The sequence below is a fragment of the Phodopus roborovskii genome, unplaced genomic scaffold, assembly GCF_943737965.1.
Source record: "Phodopus roborovskii unplaced genomic scaffold, PHOROB, whole genome shotgun sequence".
NCBI classification, from domain to species: domain Eukaryota; kingdom Metazoa; phylum Chordata; class Mammalia; order Rodentia; family Cricetidae; genus Phodopus; species Phodopus roborovskii.
Window position 1 is genome coordinate 15554 of NW_026125042.1, and position 22976 is coordinate 38529.

General features: G+C 43.6%; 1 protein-coding gene and 1 pseudogene across 1 annotated transcript in view; one reads left to right on the forward strand and one right to left on the reverse strand.

The window, feature by feature from the left end:
* The first annotated feature begins 539 nt into the window (after positions 1 to 539).
* Positions 540 to 22976, forward strand: part of LOC127216786 (nephronectin-like) — a 68644-nt gene continuing 46207 nt past the window's right edge. The window contains 3 exon segments of the mRNA XM_051177681.1: positions 540 to 704; positions 2490 to 2590; positions 17849 to 17899. Coding sequence (XP_051033638.1) covers positions 634 to 704; positions 2490 to 2590; positions 17849 to 17899 — 223 coding nt within the window. The 5' untranslated portion in view covers positions 540 to 633.
* LOC127216877 (uncharacterized) lies at positions 8879 to 8979 on the reverse strand (annotated as a pseudogene).

Consider the following 22976-nt stretch of genomic DNA (forward strand, 5'->3'; position numbering starts at 1 on the left):
GCACATGGCTTTGCGTCTGCACGAGACGAATCTGTCCTCCTCCATCAGTCCAAGAGCCCCTCCGTGTTGGTGCGGAAGCCCGGGTTCTCCCTCTGCATCCCACCTGTCTGGGTGACGCCCGCAGAGCTCACACCGCTCCCCACCCACCCCACCCCCGCGCCACTCCCACTCCCGCAGCTTTCCTCGGGCTCACCCCCTTCCGGCAGGGTCACCCAGCTCGCCCTCTTCCCAGGCTGTGCTCACGCAACTTTTCTCGCAGCCCCCCGGGGCGAGCGCCACTCGTGGTAGACGGGGCTGGCGCGCGGCGTCCCCGCCCCCGAGCTGCCCCAGCGGCGGGGGCCCGGGCGCGCCCAGGGCACGAGGGCGGCGGGGCGGGCGGGCTGAGCGGCGCGTCCCTGCCGCCTCGCCCCTCCCCGCGGGCGGCGCGGCTCCCGCCGCAGCACCTCCCCTCGCCGCGAGGGAGCCGGAGGGCTCAGCCAGCCCCGCCGCAGACCTGCCCGGCTGCGCGCCGCGCCTGTGCGTCCCGGCAGCAGCAGCAGCAGCAGCAGCGGGTGTCGCGCCGAAAGCAACCGGGGGAGCCCGGGACGCACAGCTCCCCGCAACCCCGAGCGCCCCGCGCCCTGGCCCGCCGGCATGGCCGTGCTCCTGGCATTGGTGCTCGCGACCTCGCTCTACCTGCAGGCGGCCGCCAACTTCGATGGGAGGTGAGGCGGGGTCTCCGGCGCCCTCTCCTTTCCAGCAAGAACCCCCGACCGCGCGGCCTCGCTCGGGGCTGGGGAGCCGCCGCGGGCTCGTGCCCCGTGTGCGGTGAGCGCGAGTCGGCGCAGGGACACAGGTGACGAACGGGGCGTCCCAGCAGCCCGCGGCCAGTGCCCAGGGTGGACTGTGTCCCGAGGGGAAACTTGCAGGTGACCCGGCGGCGGCTCCACAAAGGGTGGCGACGAGGGCTCTACTCGGGAACCCGGGGCAGCCGCGAGCTCCCCGAGCATGAGGACTGAGAGGGGACGGGTGTGTGTGTGTGTGTGTGTGTGTGTGTGTGTGTGTGTGTGTGTGTGTGTAGGACTGAGAGGGGACGGTCTCTCTCTCTCTCTCTCTCTCTCTCTCTCTCTCTCTGTGTGTGTGTGTGTGTGTGTGTGTGTGTGTGTGTGTGTGTGTGTGTGTGTGTTGTCCACGCGGCACGGCTCAGACCTGGCGGGCCTGACGGATGGGATGCGTGCTCTGACAGGTCCCAACAGCTTGGAGCTGGGTCTCTGCTGTCACTCAGCGTGTCCTCCTGAGGCTGAGCGGCGTGCGCTCTCCTCCAAGATCTCCAGCTCTGCGCGAGGGTCGCTCCCCTCAGTCCCCACTGGCCCTCAGCTGGACAGGTTTCCCGTTGGCTTACACCGCCCACCCCTGCCCCCACCTTCAGAGCCTGTCCCTCGGCTGCCTTGAAGATGCCGCACCTGTTTTACCTGCAATCTTGGAACGAATCAATTCCAAGATTGATTGGCTTTCTTGTCCCTGGAGGGGACCGGAGGGGAAGCGGTGGAGTGCGGAAGGGAGAAGGCAGCAGCTCTCCTTGTTCACCACCTGGTCGGAGGAAATAGAAAGTTAGGGGGTTATTTTGTACTTTGGGCCTGAGGGTAAGAGAAGATGAATTGAAAAGATAAAGCAGTCAGAGGCTAAGGCTTTTCTTTTCAAAATCAATTCTTTGCCTACATTTGAAATTGTAGTGCATTACTTTGGGGCATACACATTTACAAGAAACACTGTTTAGATGTACAAGGAATCTGGTAGGTGTGAATCTAAACAGGGTGCGAAGAGCTATCTGATGCATACGATCTGCATCCTAAGATTTCAGTCTCTGCGCATGCTTTACATCAGAGAGGGAAATACTATGATCTGCTGATGCAGACAGCTTGCAAAACACAAGGACACTTGATACATTCCCCACAGTTTAAATTCCTTGGTTTTAGACCTCTCTCATAGCTTGGCAGTGACGGGAGGGGGCAATTGTATCCAAAAGAGCTTTGTTGCATTTGATTTTTGAGTAACCTCTTCTTGCCCATTTCCTCATCTGCCTTTATACTAAGCAGAAATTCTTTCTGCTTTGACAGGTCTTCTGTTACTCAACGCTTTTCGGTGTACGGTGCATCAGTGTATGGTGCATTAGCCAAAACTGCCTCCCCCAGCCCCAACAGCTGTGAGTCTGGGGCATCTGTTTTATTTCAAATCTTTCAGAAACCACCCTGGAATGGTGGCCCGAGCTTCAGTTTCAGGTGGCTCCTACTCCTGCGTGGTGTGTGTGTGTGTGTGTGTGTGTTTAACTTTACAATTAGAAAGTAGGTCACTGAAGAACTTCTACTGAGAAGGTGTCTTGTCCTCAAATCCCTACAGACAATAAGGAGTTTGTGGTGTGGCTTCAATATATCTAAATAAAACAAAGAGAAAACTATTTTAAATCTCAAGTGTCTTTATTTATTTTACCTTTTTGTTTGTTTGTTTGGTAGGTGGCCCAGGCAAATAGTTTCTTCGATTGGCCTGTGTCGGTATGGTGGCAGGGTTGACTGCTGCTGGGGATGGGCTCGACAGTCCTGGGGACAGTGTCAACGTGAGTACAGGTCTGGAGGCCCCAGTTCCTGGGGAGTGTACCTTTCCACCATGGTTCGAGACTTTACTCTGCACTCTGGAGGGTTTGCCATTGCTGAGCCATTCTTGGCTATGCAGATCTGACCCAAATCCTTATTTTGCCCCTTTCCAAAAGCACCAGGGTTGTGGTGCCAGCTTTACTGCTCACAGGGCCACCTGCCTTGCTGTCCTTTGTTGTTGTTGTTATTTTATGCCTATGGGTGTTTTGCTTGCATGCATGTCTTTGTACTTTGTGGGTGCTGGGGATTGAACCCAGGTCCTCTAGAAGAGCAGCCAGTGCTCTTAACCACTGAGCCATCTCTCCAGCCCAGTGCTAGCCATTTAGCTTTTGTTCTTAGCTTCTTCCATTATAGGGCTCTTATCAGGCTTATTTCTTCCTTTGCTCCCAGCTCTGAGATGAAGGTGAGATAATGTGTCTAGACGATATTTACACTAAATAAACTTGGAACTTAAGAGTGCCTGTAAAATCTTCACCAGGGCTATAGTGTAAGGTGGCACATTTGCCATTTTTCTTTTTTAGGAAGAGAAGTTATAGTGACATCTACATGGGCCAACCAATAGAGTCATGGGACACATCATTTGTAAATCCCATAACTGACCAGTCACATAGTAAGTGCCATATCAGAACACTGATTCCTATTTTACTCATGACCAAAATAGACCCTTGAATGATAAACATTCTGGTCCTAAATGAAAATTTGAGTAATTTAGCACGTCTCAGATTTTACTTAGACCCGTATCTCAAACATTTATCCTGGTCTTCCTGTTTACTCCTCCCCCCTCCACAAAGGGACACATCCCACCCCAAGTGACCAAGTAGTTTTCTGAGGCATCTTTTGAGCACAGTATCTGGTAAGATGATGGGAACTGAGCTGGGCTCCACCTTGGGACATCTTGTCGGGCATGGAGTGTCAGGGAAGGATGATGGAGAAGGTTAGAGGGCAGTAGCCTAGATATGGACTGGCGGTGTAAGGAGTCAGGAAGACAATGACTTCCATCAGCTACTGTCAAGAATACTCGGATGTTTAACTTTGTTGAGGAAGGAGAGTGATTGTCACAGTTGGTCAGTGCACATTCAGGCTGTTGTCTCTCGTTGGGGACAAGCAAGGGAAGAGGCTTCCTGTGACTCATAAGCAGTGGCCCTTGCTCCTTTGGGGCATCGCCTCTTGCTAAAGAGAGATGGAGTTGCTGGTTTTAGTACATGAAAGGACCAGACACCACAGTCCTGCTTTCACTGCTCAGTGAAGTTCTTTCAGAGGAAATTGGTCCAGAACAGCACTGGTCCCTGGTAGGATGTGGGATGGTAGGGTGCCAAATACATGACAGTGTTAGAAATCCTGGCAGCCAGAGGCTGTCGGGGACGAAGGTGGATGAGAGGGCTGGGTCGTCTCTCTTGGCCCACTAGTAAAACAAATCCATCCCAGATGAGAGCAGGGTCAGCCTCTTTGTAGGAAGGAGCTCACTTGCCTTCCTCTCTGCTGGAATTTTCCGGAAACTGGCAAATTGAACAGTGAAGGGCCCGGAGGTCCGTGCAGTCAGTCGCCCAGCCCCCACCCGGGTTAAGGAGCCCTGCCCTGGCAGGATGCCCTGTGCAGCAGAGGGGCACACCTTCACACCTGCCCTAGAGGCAGGGATTAGGAGAATGTAGGTTCGATGCCAGGTGTGTTGAAAGAATTCTAGGGTGAAGACTCCTGAGTTCTCTCAAGACATCCTGCTGTGGAATTCCCAAGCAACACTAGAAGCTGTTCTACTTTTCTGTAGCAAGTAATTAAAATTTCTTAAGTATGCACTAGCTTGGCAAATCTAAATCTGAACAAGTACGGAGGCCTTTTAAAGTCACAGTGGTGTTATGAAATGTAACCACCCAAGAGCATCCCAAAACCTTTTCTTTCTCCTGTGCATTTCCTAACAGAGGGGAGAGACACTGCCATTTTCAAACCTTCCTTTTGTTTCTACAAGAATGTGAAGTGGGGACATTCAGCATTTCTCTCCCCCCCCCCCCCGGCTATTCCTGAGAATGTGAGGAAAGTGAAATGTAGAAAGCGGAGGTTAAAACGGTCACATCACAGGTGTGTAAGACTGTCTTTCGCACACCATGGTTCATCTGAGATGCGGTTAAGTTCAGGAGCCAGCACAACCAAGGGCAACATGGACTTTGGTTCTAGACAGCCTGGTTTCAAATTCCAGTTTGACCTTCTTGGCTGTGTGACCTTGGTTAATAATTCATCATTCCTGTGCTTCCTCCATTTTCTTCATCTCTGTAATCAGTCTGAAATACTACACACCTTATCAACACACAACCCTGAAAGGAGCTAGCATCTGTAAAGCACTGAAATTCTTCCTGCAAACTCTGCACTTGTACCTGGTCATGTTCAGCGTCCGGGATGGCTGCAGCCCTGGACAGGGCAGGGGGAGTAAATACATGCTACCAAATCTGGGAACGTATGCACTGAGTTTCACTACTGGCCAGATTAAAAATGGTCCCAAGGCTCCCTGTTTCGATGAAATGAAGTTCCTTTACCCTGGAAGGGGCCTTAGATGCTGAAGATGGCAAGACTGTGAAGACGAACTAAGAGGGAGAAGTATTCTGTCTGTTTGCCTTTTGCAGAATCGTAGATGGTCCAAATGCCTGCTGTCGGCTCAGGGTCTGCCTGCCTTTGTTTTGATCTAAGGTAGAGGAATGGAGGGCAAGAGGTCAGCTCAAAGGAGCAGAACAGCACCAAAAGGTGGGATGAAGGAAGTACCCAAACACTCCTGACTGTTGTGAATGCCTTTACGGAACTGGACGTTTTGCATTCGATTCAAGGAAAACGCCTTGATTTGAATCTGGTAGTCCATTGCCTATGTGATTTTTAACCTGGTTCTAAAAAACACAATGTGAATGATATTTTTGGCTCTCTGGCCGTTAATAATCTGAGTTTTTTTGTTTTTTGTTTTTGTTTTTTGTTTTTCCATGTCACTTCCATATCAAAGGTGCCACGATTCTTCTCTGATTGACTCACTCTGGGATTTTCCTTCAAAACAGCACAGCAAGGCAAATGCTAGCTGTGACCACCTGTTACACAGGGCCCTTCTGTTTATCTCTAAGAATATGTGTTCTTGGGGAAAGCCGTGCCCATGTTATATTGTCTATTAGACTTTATGGCCTTTGTGCAGCGACCCTTCAGTGAGTGTCTCCTCCATTGGGTTGAACATTCGTGACATATTTTGACCCAACAGTCACCTGAGTCAGATATCTACACAAAACCTTCTCCATCTCATCCCTACTTGCTCTCCTTTTCCTGGACTCATTTAGAGACTGCAGAGTCATGGAATTGTCTGATCTCCCCTTTGATTTGCCACCATTAGTTACAAAGCCACATTTAACTCAGGGACTTTCATCTTTTTTCTCCAGGGCGACTGAAGGACAGAGTAGAGAAACAGCCCGTTGGGCATGGGGTCTGTCCTCATATTTCCTGCCTGTGTACCCAGAGGCCAATCCCAGCATTCCTACTATGTTGGGACGGCATGGCAGTTTCCAGAAATAGGCAGGCTGTGTTTTCATAGTTCTTTTTTGGGTCAGACACTTGGTGTCTTTTTATTCTGTGACTCTTTGTTTTATGTTCTTGGCTCATAAATAGATGTCTTGCACATTGAAAATTCCACATTTGATTTTCTAATTGTCTTGGGCTTTGAATTTATTGAATATTAATGGGGTCCTTTATTTTCAGACGGAATTCTCTTATGTTCACTTATTGGTGGCTACATATTTGGAGCACATAGTACCTTAGTCTCTCAAATATTGTCACACTATATTTGTTTCTTGCTTGTAACTTTCTGTTTTTTGAGCTTGTCCCTCATCTCCGTAGCATATTTCATATTAATTATATACATTTTCTCTCTCCCCCTGCAAGCTGAGATTTCTTGGGTTTCTGTGTTTCATTTCACAAACAAAACAAACAAAAAAGAAAGACTCTGGGCTTGGGACGGAGAGCCCCCTGCTTTTGCATCTGCTTAGCCACCTGGCTTCCTGCAAAGTCAGTCTGAGAACTTAGTGTCTGCCACTAAGCTCTGTGATTTCTCCCCTTCATCACAGAGATCACACTGGACATATTGCTTCAGACAACAGTATTTTTGTTGAAAGCACTTTCTGGAGATAAAAAAGGGCATTTCAAAGTACAGCTCAATCTAGGCTTCAGCTTAGAGTTCTTTGGCCATCAGGGAACTGAAGGAAATGATATGAATTGAGATGGTATCCTTTATCCTTAAGAGCAGGGCAAATGCAGATATGTGTTAAGTTTCCACGGGAGAGTTGGGCAAGTGAATACATACACCCACAGACGGACTGCTCTGTTAGCTCTGAGCTCATTCCTCCTGTCGTGTCTCTTAAGTTAGCTAAGGCTGGACAGAGCCCGCCTGAAGATTTCAGCCTTAACTCTAAACTTAAGGTTAATAAAGAAGGGACTGTGAAATAGCAATTCCTTCTGCAACCGTTTTGTGGTTATCTGATTATTGGAGCTAGACAGAGTATGCTGGTGGCTGTGGATATTGGGAGCACAGTACTGAATTGTTTCTGCATTTCAAGTGGAGGCTGTCTGACCAAGGCACAGAGCGTCATTACAGTAAATGAGATACTTACATTTTACGGTTGCTTTCTTGTGTCTTTGCTCAGAAATGGAGTCTTGTGAAAAGATGATTTGTTAATTTTTTGGTCCTTGCACGGGTCATTGATTTGTTACCCACATCCACGCTACTTTCTAAGCTCTGTTTTTTGGTAATTTAGGTTTTGAATGCCCTCTTTAAAATAATTGCGAGTAAATGAGAAATTCTTTTGGTGTGAATCTGCAAACTTACAGTAAGTTCTGAATGGGGGAAAAGAAAGAGTGGAAAAGGCAAAGCTGCCTCTGCGCTGTAATAAAGGTTAGGTCAGCAGACTCTGCTTTCCTCCCCTCCCCCTCTTCGCAGTTAGCGTCCAAACTCTGCATCAAATACCACCCCTTAATTGCTGTGGGATCCATGTGGAGTGGACCTCAAAGGAGGTCGTCTGGGAAAGTCACACGTATTGTCCCCCGGCAGAGGTTACTCCTAGCAAACATCTTTCCATCGGTAGTCAACAAGCAAAACAACTTTTGTTGATCATGGATTATGTCTTATGCTGAAAGCTTATTTTTAACTGTACAGTTGTGTATGTCCCAGGAATAACAGGGAATCTGGGTAGGGGTGCTGTCTGGAGCCACATTAGAGACTGCTGGCAAGCAGCAATGGTCAGCTTAAAGGATCCGAGCAAACCCATTGTCCTGAGTGTTTTTAGCTTCCTCTCCTAATTATGGGATTAGAACAGAGACTCTCTTCTGTTTGTTTTTGAAGTGGGAATAAAAGCAAGGGATGGATAATTTTAGAATTACTTTTGTCACAAAACCTGAATCCCCAAATCCTTAGGAAGTGAAGTTGGGCTTCATGTTGTTTTCTAACAAAGGTTATTCAACGACCACTTCCCTGGAAAGGCTGTTTAAGAACACCATGTTCCTTGAGTGACTCTGAGTGGTCTAGGAATGCAGATTCCAAGCACAAAGTAGTGTTGAAGAATCTTGACCTTCTCAAACAGGTAGCTTTTGAGTGTGTGTAGTCTTCAAAGTGAAGTTGTAAAGAAATGGCTTTGCTCTTACCCTCCTTTCCACGATTAGAACTGCTCTTTGCAATAATTCTATTAAGAGCCACTGGTTTCCCAAGTTCCTTCCTACAGTTAATGTGGGCAGCTCTTAACCTTTACGGATTAGAGGTTTTAGTACTTCTCAGGTTGAAGGGCTGGGCTAGTGCAAAGGGAAGCAAGCACCCTAGACTCTCGAGAGTTAGAGGTGGCCTGTCCCCTCACACCGCTACACAGGAACACACAAGCTCAAAAAAACGTGATCAGCTGCACACGGCAGGTGTGCCTCCCTACCAAACACCCTAACCCTGTGTCCTGCACAGCCTTCCTACTTGGTACTCTGTCTGCTGCATTCACGCTCTGTGCAGTTTAAGTCAGACCTGCTGCTTTTGAGATGATGGTCGGTGACCCACTCCACATGGATCCCACAGCAATTAAGGGGTGGTATTTGATGCAGAGTTTGGACGCTAACTGCGAAGAGGGGCAGGGGAGGAAAGCAGAGTCTGCTGACCTAACCTTTATTACAGCGCAGAGGCAGCTTTGCCTTTTCCACTCTTTCTTTTCCCCCCATTCAGAACTTACTGTAAGTTTGCAGATTCACACCAATACAGAAATCGATGCAAGAAAAATATGGAGCCCTTTTCACAATTTGTGTGTCATCCGTGTGTGGGGGCCATGGTGATCTCTGTAGCTTTACAGTCTTAGTTTGTGCTGCCAGAGAGAGCGTGCCTTTTCCTTTCCTTGTTTGCAGGTTTTTACGTTTTCCCCAACGTTTTCCTTTTAGAATCTCAGTTCATTTAAAAAGGAAACTGAATTCATTTCCTGAGATAACCACTCCTCGGAGAAATAAGTGTCACTGGCGGTCCTCTATACCTTGCAGAGCTATTTCTCATTCTCTGCGCACCTTCTCTGTCTCCCTTGCCATCTACTTGCTCTATACAAATAGAGGAAAGTAGATAAACTGCTGTCTGTGCCTTCATCGCAGAACATCTTACAGCTATTTCCTTATCATCTGTGTAGGAAAAGTCCCCTTTTTGTGGATTCATTGTGTAGCTGTCCTGTAATTCATTAACCTGTCCTTCAGTTCTGGATCTGTATGCTGCTTCTAAAATAACCTTGAATATAATGCTGATAAATGCTGAGGCACAGCATTCTAATATGTAGGAAAGATAAATGTTTGTGTATGTCCGGGAAGCATACATCTTCTTAACTTTGGTCAATTGGGGAGTGGCTTCCCACTTGGTGATGCTGAATCCAGAGACTGGTCTGTTGTTCCTAGCTTGATTTTAGGATGCTGTCCTCCCATCTCTTCCAAGGAAGTCTCTGGTTAGTCAGATCCCAGTCTCTTGTTTCCCCCTGGACTAGTGCCGTTGGCTGACATTGACAGGATGGGCTGAGATTGGTCCATTTGCCGGAATCTCCCCCTGACTTGCAGCCATCAGGTGTGTCTACTCTTCATGAGTGTGGAATCTTTTTTTAGTCGTTAGAAAGAGCCACACACTCTGTAAGGAATTGCTGCCATTATCTTTCAACCTCAGCACTGATTCAGTGTGTCTGTGCACATAGTGTGTGCTGCGTTACTGGATCCATGATCTATGAAGGAGGAGTAGAAGGCAAGAGGAGAATGCTTTCTGGGGACACATTATAAGAAAAAAGACCAAAAGCTCTTATGAAAATGTTTTTCGCCCTTTGGGGATATATATGGTTTTACATTTTCTATTGTCTATTTTGGTTAAGTTGTTTACATAACTCATCTTTTGTTAAAAAAAAGTAAGAAGTGAATATTTAAGTAAAAAAAAAAAGAAAGAAAGAAAGAGAAGGGAGTAGAGGGGGAAAAGGATGGAGAGAAAGCCCATTGGAGCTGCAATAGTGGTAAGTATTGTTACCTTTTTTTGACACTAAGTTCTAGTCCCAAGTGGACAATCCCAATTGTTCCTTACTAATCTCTGCAGAAATGTCTAAATATTTTTAAGATTGTCACTTCTCATGTAACATCAGCAAAAATTAAAACTCTCCTACACCTTAACAAAAGTGTTTAAAAGAGCAGTCCTTACAGGTTCACGTAAACCTGACTCAGCCTTATAAATGGCTTTGCTGTTTGCTAGCATACAGATGTACAATAATAATCTCCCACTCATATGCACTAAGGTGGTTTTCAGTATTGTGTTCTTACAAGTTACACCAAGTGCAATACTAGCTGGACATGTGTCCTCTTCGCTGCTCTCTCTGTACAGCTAAATATGGGAGAACCCACAGTGACATCCCGTTCCTGCACACACAGAGTTTTAATTTTACTGTAAACTTTCCTTATACAAATAGAATTAAAAGGAGAATAAGTCATGACTGATTTTATAAAGTGACATTTTCTGCTTAGTCAGTTTCTACTTTTGGTCCCTTTGAAGGCGCCTTAAAAGATATGTAGACTTGATCTCCTTAATCCTATGTGTTTATGCTCCATCTCATTTGGATATTGTGCTTTTCCAAAATCTTCTTCGTCTTTTTTTTTTTTTAAAGTATGAAATGAATGTTTAAGTAAAAAGTGAGAGGCAGAGGGCAGGAGATGAGCATTGCGGGTAGAGTACATGGAGGCAGTCAGTGGGCTCCACTATCAGTAGGCCTGCAAAGAAACCAGTGGGAAATCCTTACATTAATTTATTCCCATTAGACATCACCGTATTAACTCACCACCATCTCACCATGCACCCATCACACCATGGGAAATATGGTTTGGAGACAGAGACAAACACAGATACCATATCCAGCACCACTATAGTGTGGCTAATGGTCAGTGAACCCAGCAACAATGCTGGTTTCTTGGCTATGTTCATCTCTTGAAAGCATTTATATACTTTACAGAGGAGTCCACATGATCCCTGCTTGATTTCCTGATCTAGCTGCGCCTCACAGGAGGCTGCTCTACGTAAGCCACGGGGGCCTGAATAGACTAGAAACAGAGCATGAAGAAAGTACTGTACGCATGATGGGCTGGAACCCAAACTTAAGTCTTTGCTTTTCACTACAGTGTGAGGAAGGGCCGATTCACGTAGACTCCTCGCCAAGTTCCTTTGGCAATGGGACCTGAAGTCGGGGGGCATGTTCCCCTATAGAGTTTCTCGGGGTCTCCCTTCCTCTCTAGTTTCATTTCTTCCTTCTTCACCCTCCCTCCTGTCTGAAATCAAACCATCACAGAAGTCCAAATAATCACAAGAGGGTGGTATATGCTCTGAAAGATCACAGGAGAAGTAGAGATGCCCATTCCTCAGACACTGACATGAAGTAGCAATCCAGTGTGCTTGGATTCTCACTTTGAACGGCCCCAGAGAACTGAGGAGTTAGCATTTTCTCCTTAACGAGAACAAATGAAAGATCTGTCTTCAAAAAGTAGTAGATAGTCAGAACAGTTTAGCTTAGGGAAAAAGTCAGTGGCATTGGTCTAAAGTGCTTCCCTAAGAACGTGTTGGGACAAGAAGCAAACCAATTGTACTCACTAAAAAATTGCATGTTATAAGGTATAGCATTTGGTTAAGTGATACCAAATATAATTTTCTACTTTAATGTATACTAGCATCATTATAGAGTTTTGATTCTCATACTTATTATTATTAATACATAACTAAGGAGACAGTTATAGCCATAATAAAGTTCCCATTAAAGCCAACATAGGGAGTACAGTATAACCCAGATGAGTTATTATGGTGTGTGGTAAATACTCATGAACATCATCTGTTTGCTCATTCAATATAATTTCATAGTTTTTATAATTCATCCTGATAAAACTACTAAATCAATGTAATTTGATGGAGGAAGATAGAAATATCAGATTTATTTTTTACTTTGGAATATTGTAGATGATTTTAGAAAACAAATAGATGTTTCTGTTTTATCAGAAGCCCTCACTTTCCAATGAAGCTTGCTATACTAAAAGTCTGGGCCAGTATTGGTAGGTACTACACCTTGGGAAATGAAGATTTGTGATTAAGGATTTAATATAGACGATTTTGTTGGTAAAATTTAAAGCTGAATACTTCATTTGGTCAGTATCTCTCTAACCACTCTATGGAGTAATGGCATAAATTCTCCAGAACTGACTGTTTTCCTGTTAACACATGACCAGACCCTGTGGTTGGTCAGGGTTGCCTTCCACAGAGATCATCTGTGGAATGTTAGCAGCTGTTTTATCACAGTATAAAACTGTGCTAGTACACACAAACGGGAGAAGAAAACCACTCCGCAGTTCCTAGACTAATAAACACTTTGTGAAATCAGGGTTATTCTTCGAGTCATGGTGGTGCATGTCTTTGACCCTAGTCCTCCAGAGGCAGAGGCAGAGGCAGAGGCAGGCACATTTCCATGAGTTCAAGGCCCCCTGGTCTACAGAGTGAGCTCCAGGATAGGCAGAAATATACAGTGAGATACCGTTAAAACAAAACCAAAACAAAATCAACCACAACCAACAAACTTTAGTCTAATTTTCATAAATGATGAATTCAGTTCCAATGAGTTCCCTAAGTGGTAAAAGGTACACATTATGAGGTTGACCGTAACCACTCTGTACACAGATTTTTCTCTTTCTTTACGTTTTATTTCATGGAAAAATTTTTTCATACAATACATTTTCGTTGATCATGGTTTTCCTCTCCTAATTTCTCTCAGATTCATCCTACCTCTCTATCCACCCAACATTATATTCTTTTATAGATTTTCTTTTTAAAATTGTGTGTGTGTGTGTGTGTGTGTGTGTGTGTGTGTGTGTCCGCGCGCGCTTTGCCTGCATACATGTCTAGGCAATGTGTCTATCCCTGGTGATGATGGAGGATAGAAGAGGGCACAGATCCCCTGGAACTAGAGATACAAAAGGTTGCTAGCTGTCATGTGGGTGCTGAGAATTAAACCTGGGTCCTCTAGAAGAGCCACCACTGCTCTTAATCGCTGAGCTGTCTCTCTAGCCTCCTTTTTTTAGTCTTGAAAATTATGTGTGCCTGTGTGCATGTGTGTGTGTCCATTACATGAGTGCAGGCTTCTGCAATAGCTAGGAGAAGGTATTGTATCCCCTGGAGCTACAATTCCAGGTGGTTGTGAGCAACTCAGTGTGGATGTTGGGAACCAGCTAGGTCCTCTGTAGGAGTAGTATGTGTTCTTAATCACCAAGCCATTCCTCCAGACTTTTCTAATGTAAGCTTCCCACAACCCAATAGTCTTTAGTATCTCCTATTTTGATATATGCTTATGTTAGTTAATATTTTTTACTGGATATTACATTTTCTATGTCATATGGTATTTTGAGAGTTTTTTTTTCAGATTGTGTTTAAAATTTGTTAATGAGTTAAACTACTCACTATATCTTGGTATATATCTATATATGGCTAGGAATTTAAGATTTGGATGTATAGTTTTGCTTTTTTATTTAAAGTTGAGTTTTGAAGCCAGGCGTGGTGGTGGATGCCTTTAATCTTGGGAAGCAGAGGTAGGCAGAGGCAGAGATATTTATGAGTTACAAAGCAAGCTCCAGGTTACAAAGCAAGCTCCAGGACAGATAGAACTATTACACAGAGAAACCCTGTCTCAAAAACCCTAAATAATAATAAATAAATAATACATATAATTGGGTTTTAAATGGTTTTTTTAAAGCAAAGAATATATAAAATTACTAAGAAAAAATGTATAAGTTTGCTAAATGTACTGTTTTCTGAGCTAATGAGTTCTCTATCTTTAGTAGTCATGAATGAGCATCAAAGTTGGGATATGTAGAACTTTCTAGGCTTGCTACTCTTGGTAGCTGATGGTTGGGATTTGGCAGGTGAAACATTGTTCCTTTCCCTCTCATACTCTACCATCACTTTTGTCCCAGTGAGGGCTTGGCACCTGGCCTGCTAGGCCCCATGTTTAAGGCGCTCTGCACCTCAGTCTAGCTTATGTGGTAATTGCGCCAGCCATAAGTTTCCTATCCAAAGTGGCCTGACCATTGGGTGTCTCAGGACCCTTTACCGTAATTTAAACTGCAAACAAGAAAGTGGACACCATAGGTATCTGTGGTTACTAACTTAGGCATTGTGTTCTTAGCCCTTGTCTGACTGCTCCTCACTTCTTCTCCCCCTCCCCTTATAGTTCCCACCATGCAGTCCAGGCTGCCCTCAAACTCGTGGTTCTTCTGCCTCTGTCTCTTGAACACTGCTACTACAAGTGCATGCCACCAGGCATGACTGTTGCTATAGTTTTCTTGTCCCGCCAGCTCCCACTGCCCTTCTCAGCCCCAGATAAACACACGGATGCTTTATTAATTATTAAACTGTTGGCCGATGGCTAGGGCTTCTTATTGGCTAGCTCTATCTTAATTATTAACCCATTACTACTAATTTATGTATTTCTACATGGCCTTCTCTTACCAGAAATCGCCTGGCACATCCTATCTTCCAGGTCTCCACATGGTGTCCTTCTCAAGGGCTCCCTCTGCCTACTTTTCCCAGAATTCTCCTCATCTCCTAGTCACACCTGTCTTTCTGCCTCTATTGGATATTGGCCAAACAGTGTTTTATTCATAACCAATAAGAGAAACATGCATACAGAAGGACATTCCCCATCATGTGGCTACAAAAATCATCTTCCCTTGCTAGAGACCAAGCTCATGGCTCACACACATGCTAGGTACATCCTGTACAGCAGAGGTGCATCTCCCCTCATTTCCTGTAACATTGTCTACAGTTCAGGGCTGTCTCCATATCCACCAATCTGTGTCAGCAGGTAGGAGAGGCAATCACTGAATAGTTCACTTTATTTGGTTTGTCACAATTTCATAAGCTTATTACTGTACTTACTAATTTTAAGGGTATCAAACAAAATACAGTGTGTTATCAATGAGAAGCCTTAGATGGACTGCAGCAGTCTTTGGGGACTCTAGAGTCCTGAACTATAGACTAGTGACTTTGCTGACAATGTTGAATGTACTTAACTCTCATGACGATTTACAATAGCTATGGAGAAAGAGATTGCCAGGAGAAAGTGGGGCAGATTCTCCTGCATTATATGTTATATCCATCCCAGGGCTCCTTGCACTACACTAAGACACAAAGCGCATACAGGGCGTTTGTTTTAGGCAACTTTTCAAATTGTGCTGTAGGCTCCTAGGAAAATGTCCTTATCCATCAATAGAGAATAGACACGAGAAACTTTCTTGAAGCCTTCTGTTTCATGGTTGTTTGTTTTATTTTGTTTTTTGGCTTTTCGAGACAAGGATTTTCTGTGTAGCTTTGGAGCCTGCCCTGGAACTCACTTTGTAGACCAGGTTGGCCTTGAATTCACAGAGATCCGCCTACCTCTGCCTCCTGATTGCTGGGATTAAAGGCATGCACCACTACCACCTGGCCATATCCCATGTTTAATATTCCTTTAACTTAAAAATAAGTTTTGTATAAGTTTTAAAATCTAAATTTTAGAATGTGGAACATTGGTTGAGATTTAAGCTAGATACCTTAAGAAGTATGCATACTTAGACCAATAAATTCACTAAATCTAGGTTGTCCAGAATAACTCATGTTAACTTTAAAAAGTGACCCAACCTGAAGATATTATTAAAAAAAAAAAAAAAGATTGTATAGAACTGTTAGGCTGTGTAGAGAGCTAGATTGAAAATAATGATGTTCTCTATCCTGTAATGTCTCCTTTTTCCTTTGTTTAACATAATTTAAAATATTTTTCCTGATAAATTTTCAAAACTGGTTATGGAATGTATTAAAGAAATAGTATTCTCTTATATTTTATTTCTGATGCATAATCATAGCCATAAACACATCCTGTAAATTATCCATCTAGAATGTTCTTTATGCTTTGATTTATTTTCAGTGTTTTCTTAAATGATACATGATGCATCTCATTATTATACTTAAATAAACGGGTCACTATCAAGATATGGTGAATTATAAAACTAAAGGCAATAAAAACAAAGCGCAAATTATGAACATAAGCAATATGGGTTAAAATTCTAGCAAACAAAGGCTGGGGAGATAGATCAGTGGATCATGAGGACCTGAGTTTGAATCCCCAGCACCCATATAAAAGCCACGTGTAACCGCACATTCCTCTAATTCCAGCATTAGGAGGCAGAAGCATGCAGATCCCAAGAGGGAGCTTGCTGTCAGCCAGCCTAGTCCAAAGAAACAGCTTCTAGTGCAGAAATAGACCCTGTCTCCAGGCAAGAATAAGGCAGAGAGCAGTAGAGGAAGCTACCCAGTGTCCTCTTCCAGCCTCTGCACGTGCTCACACTGGTGTCCACACCCTACACTCACATGCATGCACACACACACACACTCACACACACACACACACTCACACACACTCATGCATACATGCCTGCACACAAATCACATCACATACAAACAACAAAACAAAAAGTTTGGCAAGCAGATGTAATGTTTGACTTTAATAATACTGTGGAATCATTCTGGATGAATAGTTAAAATTATTGCTTTGATTGAGTCAAGTCAGACATACAAATTCTTCTTCTGTTACTTCAAAAAAAATACTCCAGTGAATTAGACAAATACACAAAAGGGTCATAGTTAAAGTGGATGTTTTCTGTTTTAAAGCTGGAAGGCATTCATCCTAAAGAGAAGTAATAAACCATCTCTTCTCTTACCCCTTGGATTCTAAGCTGGTCCAACACTGACCATTGTTTGAAGTGTTTTGAGTTCCTTCCCTTTACTTTCATTTAATGGGGATATTTATGCAATCCAAGAGAAATGGCTGAGGTTTTACAGTTAATTCTTGTTGCTATTGACAACCAAAGCATCCATGCAAGAAGACAGTAGTACTGTGACAGGAAAGAAAACAAACCTTTCACATGTTCTTCTCAAAGCTGGAGAGAAAAGAGAGCAAACAGCAGATGAGAAAAAGGTAAGTGAATAGCCACCAATGTGAGCACTACCAGCCCTGGGTACCGATTGAGAAAAAGGATTTAAAAAAAAATTCAGATGCTTTGTCCAACATTCATTTAAATAAAAGGATACTGACTCTAGGATCCAACAGTTAATGTTTTGAAAACAAAACATTGAAAGATACAGTATCAAAAAAGCTCTGAAATATTTTATTAGAATCTGGACTATAGGTAGCCATCATGATGGCTGTCAAGGTGGCTCAGTGGGTACAGATGCTTGCTGCCAGCCCTGAGAACCTGGGTGGGTTTCCCCAGGGCCAACATGGCTGAAGGAGAGAACCAACTCTGGTCTTCATATATACGCTGTGTACACGTGTACCTACCTGTACACACCCATACATGCAAACACACACACATACACACATACACACACACAGCCAAAACTGTTTTTAAAATGTTTTAAAAAGAACTTGGACTATAGAACAATAGCATAACTTCAATTATTGCTTAAGATTTTTGTTACAAAGTGTTTTCTAATTTAAAAAATGATGACTAAAATACTACAATTTTAAACATGTCCTAGATTTTTTGTTTGTTTGTTTCAGAAAAGCACTGAAAGTTGAATGTGTGTAAGTCTCCGGGGAATGTAACACGTTGGTCATACCCAAGCCCTGCCTCCTTACAGAGAAAAGATCTGGAATTTCTTTTTTTGGCCATTTGTTTTGCAGCTTTCTACGTCTTAAGGCAGAGACTAGCAAGAATAAGGTGCCAGCTCAAAGGTTAGATGAACACATTTCTTGACATAATTTTGGCTAATATATGTCTTGGTACTTTATAAAGCTACAAGACTTAACATTATTTGGTTTTGAGTAGCTTATTTGGGGGAAGCTATTCCAGAGGGGGTTTTTTTTGTTTGTTTGTTTGTTTGTTTTTTCTGCTTTTAGTTTATTTTAAGCTAACTTTAACTGAGCCCTTAGATTAAACTCTTCCCTCTCAGTTTCTATTTCTCTCTTGTTTTACAAATCTAATAAATTGACATCTATTGTAACCTAAAGAACAGTTTAAATTTTTAATGTTTAAAGATGCAAATCTAGGGAAAAAAAAGTCCACCAAATGAAATTACTAACACCAGCCCATCACTAACCTGTGGGAATTGTGTTTCATGTTCATTAGTTCTCCATGGAATAATTCAGGTAAGATATATTTTTACTGTATCAAATAACAGGCTGGATATTGACAATACCCTCAACCTGATGCTTTGATGCAAAAGTATATCTTGGTTAAAACATTTGCATGGTGAGTAAGGCCATTTGGTAAGACTTTCATCATTTTAATGAGCAATTGGGGTAAGATAATATCAAATTACAACTTGCAGTCGGTTCTAAGGAGGTAACAAAGGTGGTTGCTGAAAGACGCCATCCCATGCCACTGGAGAGGTTTTACAGGTAGGATTTCAAGAACATTTGGTGGGTGAGAAACTATTTAGGGCAGGTTTCTGGCCCTAAGTAGAATAGTTGAATGTGCCTACAGAACAATCTCTCTCTCCCCCTCCCTCCTTCCCTCCTTCCGTCCCTTCTCTTTCTCCCACATTCCCATAAGGTATCTCTATCTATGTACCCCCAGGTCAGCTTCAAAAAAACTCACTATATAGTTCAGGCTGACATCAAATTCTGAATCTTCTTGCCTGAACCTCCCAAGTTCTGAGATTACAGGTGTAGACTACCATATCCAACATTCTAGAATAATTCTTCTTTAAAAATTTTTAATTATGATATAATTACATTATTCTCTCCTCCCTCCAATCTCTCTCATCTGCCTCCTCTCATATTGATGGCCCTTTTTCTTTAATTATTGTTACATATGTATATGCAAATAAGTATATAAATGCAACCTACGGAGTCCATATAGTGTTGCTTGTATGTATATGCTTTTTAAGGCTAACCACTTAGGGATTGGTTGTATTGGGTAACCATTTAGCAGACTTCTTCCTGGGGAAGACTAATTCTCCCTCTCTCAGTAGTCCTCAATTGCCTGCAGCTTTTCAGCTGGGGGTGTGCCTAAGGTATTTCCTCCATCCATATTGTTGTGTCAACTCATATTTAAACAGTTTTTGATGAATGCCTTGGTCCACATGAAGATCACAAACAGAGCTTGGAGCTGTGTTTCCCTGCATTGTAGGATGAAGAGCATACCATGTTTAAATTGCCATTCATTTCCCATGTCCGTCTTTTGCAGCTAAGAAGGAATTGGAAGTAGGAAGTGTTTTCTAGTTTGTTGCTAAAATAAAACCTTTTGTGCTGCCTTTGGTTGGTACCACTTCTTTCCCATATTGTGAATAATGTCCTTCCATAAGGTCCTCGGTGGAACAGTTTTGGCTAGCTCACAGTGCTTGAACTTAGGAAAATAACTGGAAGAAAATAGCATTGAACTAGGAATCATAGTTACTATTATTTACTAGGAGATAAAGTTAGGAGCTAGGAATGCATAAAGATGAGCAAAGAATGGACCTTGGTTGTCAAGGAGCTCAGATAGATAAGATGGTTGGTCTTTGTCCCTTCTATAATTCTAACGTAGGAAAAAGGTATGGATAGAGTGTAGAGAATGAACAGAAAAGATGGCTCAGTGGACAAATGCTACATGGCCAGATGACCTTAGTTCAACTCCCAGAACCTTTATAAAGGGAAACAGGGAAGAACTGACTCTTACACATGCCATGCCACTCATGTCCTCACATGTGTGCCTTCTCTCCCCCGATAATGATAAATAAACAATTTAAGAAGAGTTGAGGAAGTTTAGGGGAAAGAATCTCTTCCTGATGTGTAGGAGCAATGATAAATTTATGGGCCCCATGGTGTTCAGGTAATTCATCCGTTCAACAGATAACGTATTAAGTAGAATGATGTGCTTGATCCTGAGTGCACCACTGCAGGTCCAGGCCTTCATCCTACTCAGCATCAGTGCTTAAGGTCCACATAGCACTGGATGAGAGAGATGAATTGTAATGTAATGTATTTTGATGATGGATACTGTGAGTGTGCCTCTGAGTGGATGCTGCCATCAACCAGGAATGATGAGCTGTGATGACACAGCTAAATTGTGATGGATAAGGAGAGTGAAGGGCACTCAGAAGACAGAAAACTATACGAAGATCTCAGAAGTCAAACTGAGCACATTCCAGGAAATGTATGAATCCTAGTTCAGTAGTGGGATGAGTGTTTGAAGGGTGTCTGATAAGAGAAGCAAGTGGAAATGTTCCTGGGAGCCTTTGATGTCATATGAAGTAGATTAGTCTTGACCACGAGGTAGTAAAGGACCACAGTGAAGATTTAAAACAAGGAAATTGCATACTATTTTAGATCCTATCAACAGGTGCTGATGAGTCAATCTTAACATACAGGTGGGTTCTTTCTGGTCAGGGTGTTTGAGCTTGTCTTTTGAAATTGTCAGTGTTTCACGGGAAACATGGATGCCATTTGCCTTGCTTCGGGGAACCTGTGGGCTAGAGTTTGTTAGGAAGCAACCCGGACAGAAGAAGTACATGTTCACTTCCTTCCGGGCAAAGGCCTGACACATGCAGACATTTCAGGTTTGGGGCTAATTTTGGAACTTCCTCTTTGGCAATCTAAGGAATAACTATTTGAGGCTCAGAGCTGGAGTCCACAGCCCACGTGGTGAAGTTAGTCTTGGTTTTGAGTAGTGGTGGGAACAAAAAGGGTAGTGAGATCCTGAGCAGTTCTAACCCGGCACAGACGGGAGTCACAGCATGAAAGCGGTGATGAGACAGGGTTTGGTGAGGACCTTTTCCGAGTACAACTTCATTTTGGTGAGAGGCAGCTGAGAGTCCTACCTCATGGGCATTTAAAGTAAGGATTCAATGAGAACATATTTACAGAGCACTTAGCTCGGGGCTGGCCAATACTCATTCTCAACAAAGCAGCTGTGAAGAAGATGGAATCAAGCAGGACTCAAACGTTTCCGGTGTTATTTGGTGGCTAGAGGACACGGGAGAAGGCATGAATGTTGACGCCAGTCTGGGATGCGCTAATCGTGGAACACTGAGAAACTTTGAAGTGATGTGTCCAGTGTGGGGCTGGTGGGCACAGGCTGATTCTGTATCCCCTCCACCAGGGACCACTCCTGTCTTCCTCCCTGTTCTTGGACCCTTCCAGCCAACTTGGAAATACCTAATACCTAATAGAGGTTCAGATTTAAGTAGAAAAATGGGTCATAGGCACCATCCTGTCACACTTGGCTGAAGTGTTTTCTAGAAGTTTTCAAATGGTGTAGAAATTCCTTTTGGTTTGCCCTTCGGCTCGCGTTTGAATGGATCAGCATTTCTTCATAGCAAGGGCTGAAGAAAGGTCAGCTCATCCTCTATAAGCAGACTGTCTTTCTCTCTGGTTAGTCTTTTTTTTTTTCTATTTTATGTCCCTACCATTTCTAATTATAGACAAATATGTGGCAGAAAGTGAATGGTCCCTGGGAAGGATGAGCAGGGTTGCTTTTTGAGTGTGTACACCCTCTTAACGGAGTCAAGTCCCAGTTCAAATGCCTCGCTCTTTTGTATGTGGCTCTTACTGTCACAGCTGAACTCTGTCCCTTCTCTACCTTTTGTTATTGCGTTTGCATGGAGCCTGGTTCATGCTACCCCAAGCTATGGTGGTGGTTTGTGAACCAACATTATTTGTTCTGCTGGAGCGTTTGCCTGTGTCTCAGACACCTTTATCCAAGAGTTCCTGCAGTGCGCCATCCATTCAGCTCAGTGCACTTCGAAATGTGTAAGGGTTAGGAATTTCTATTTTATAGGAATCATAAACTACGAAGGAGCCAAGCCTAGTGGCACATGCATTTAATCCCAACACTTGGGAGGCAGAGGTGGCTCTATATATGGAGTTCCAGTATTCACTGGGCTTTGTAAAGACCTTGGCTCAAAAACTCAAACAAAATATGGAGGAGATATAATCTTCATACACACGTTATTATTTTTAGAAAGGACAATTTACTATGAATATTAATTTCTTCATCCTGCCTCTCTAGTGACTTTATATTTTATTAACTTTGACTTAAGGTTCAAAAAGGAAGTCAGTTTACATGCCTTTAATCTACTGTGCGTAATCATTGGATTACGCACAGTAATCCACAGCTCTGGATAGAATCCTGACTGGTATCTTCGGATTGCCCTCTGTTTAAAGGATTTCCTTCCCTTTCTTTTTTACTGCAGCATGGCCCCTTTTTTGCCTTCTGTGCCTTTCTGGCCCTTCTTATGCTGCTCGTGTGAGTCCCTTCCACTGTCTCCATGACAAATGTCTGCTCATCCTTTCAGATTCAGTGCACGGCCTTGGCAGCAGCCCCTGGCATCTTTCTGACTCCCACATCTGTGCAGAGAAATTCTTCGGTGTTCTTTTAACACCTTGTATACCTGTCATGGCTGTCCTCCTTAGAAGACTGTTGCATTTCAAGAGAACTTTTGTATATTTAAAGAACTCAAAGTCTGGGAGCTAGATTTGTAAAACTCAAAACATACAATGAAATATGTATATGGAAATATATGTGTTTGTGATTTATAGTAGGCATGTAAACAGAGGCTTAGCAAAGCCCCGAGGAAGGCTGTGCTTAGTACAAGAGGCTAAAGCAAATGTTGGTGCTAGTGAAGGTTAACGTGAGTGCTGAAGCCCGAGATCTGAGCCTGAGACAAGGGGAGAATGGCATTCTGTGTGACAGCATGGAGATTTTACAGTGTCACTTCCTGGGAAATTCAGTTGACTGTGTGTGGTCGGAGGTGAAGCTGGTGATCTGGGAAGGATTCAGTCATACGATAGGGTTTGAATGCTATCCCAAGTCCCCAACCAGGGATGA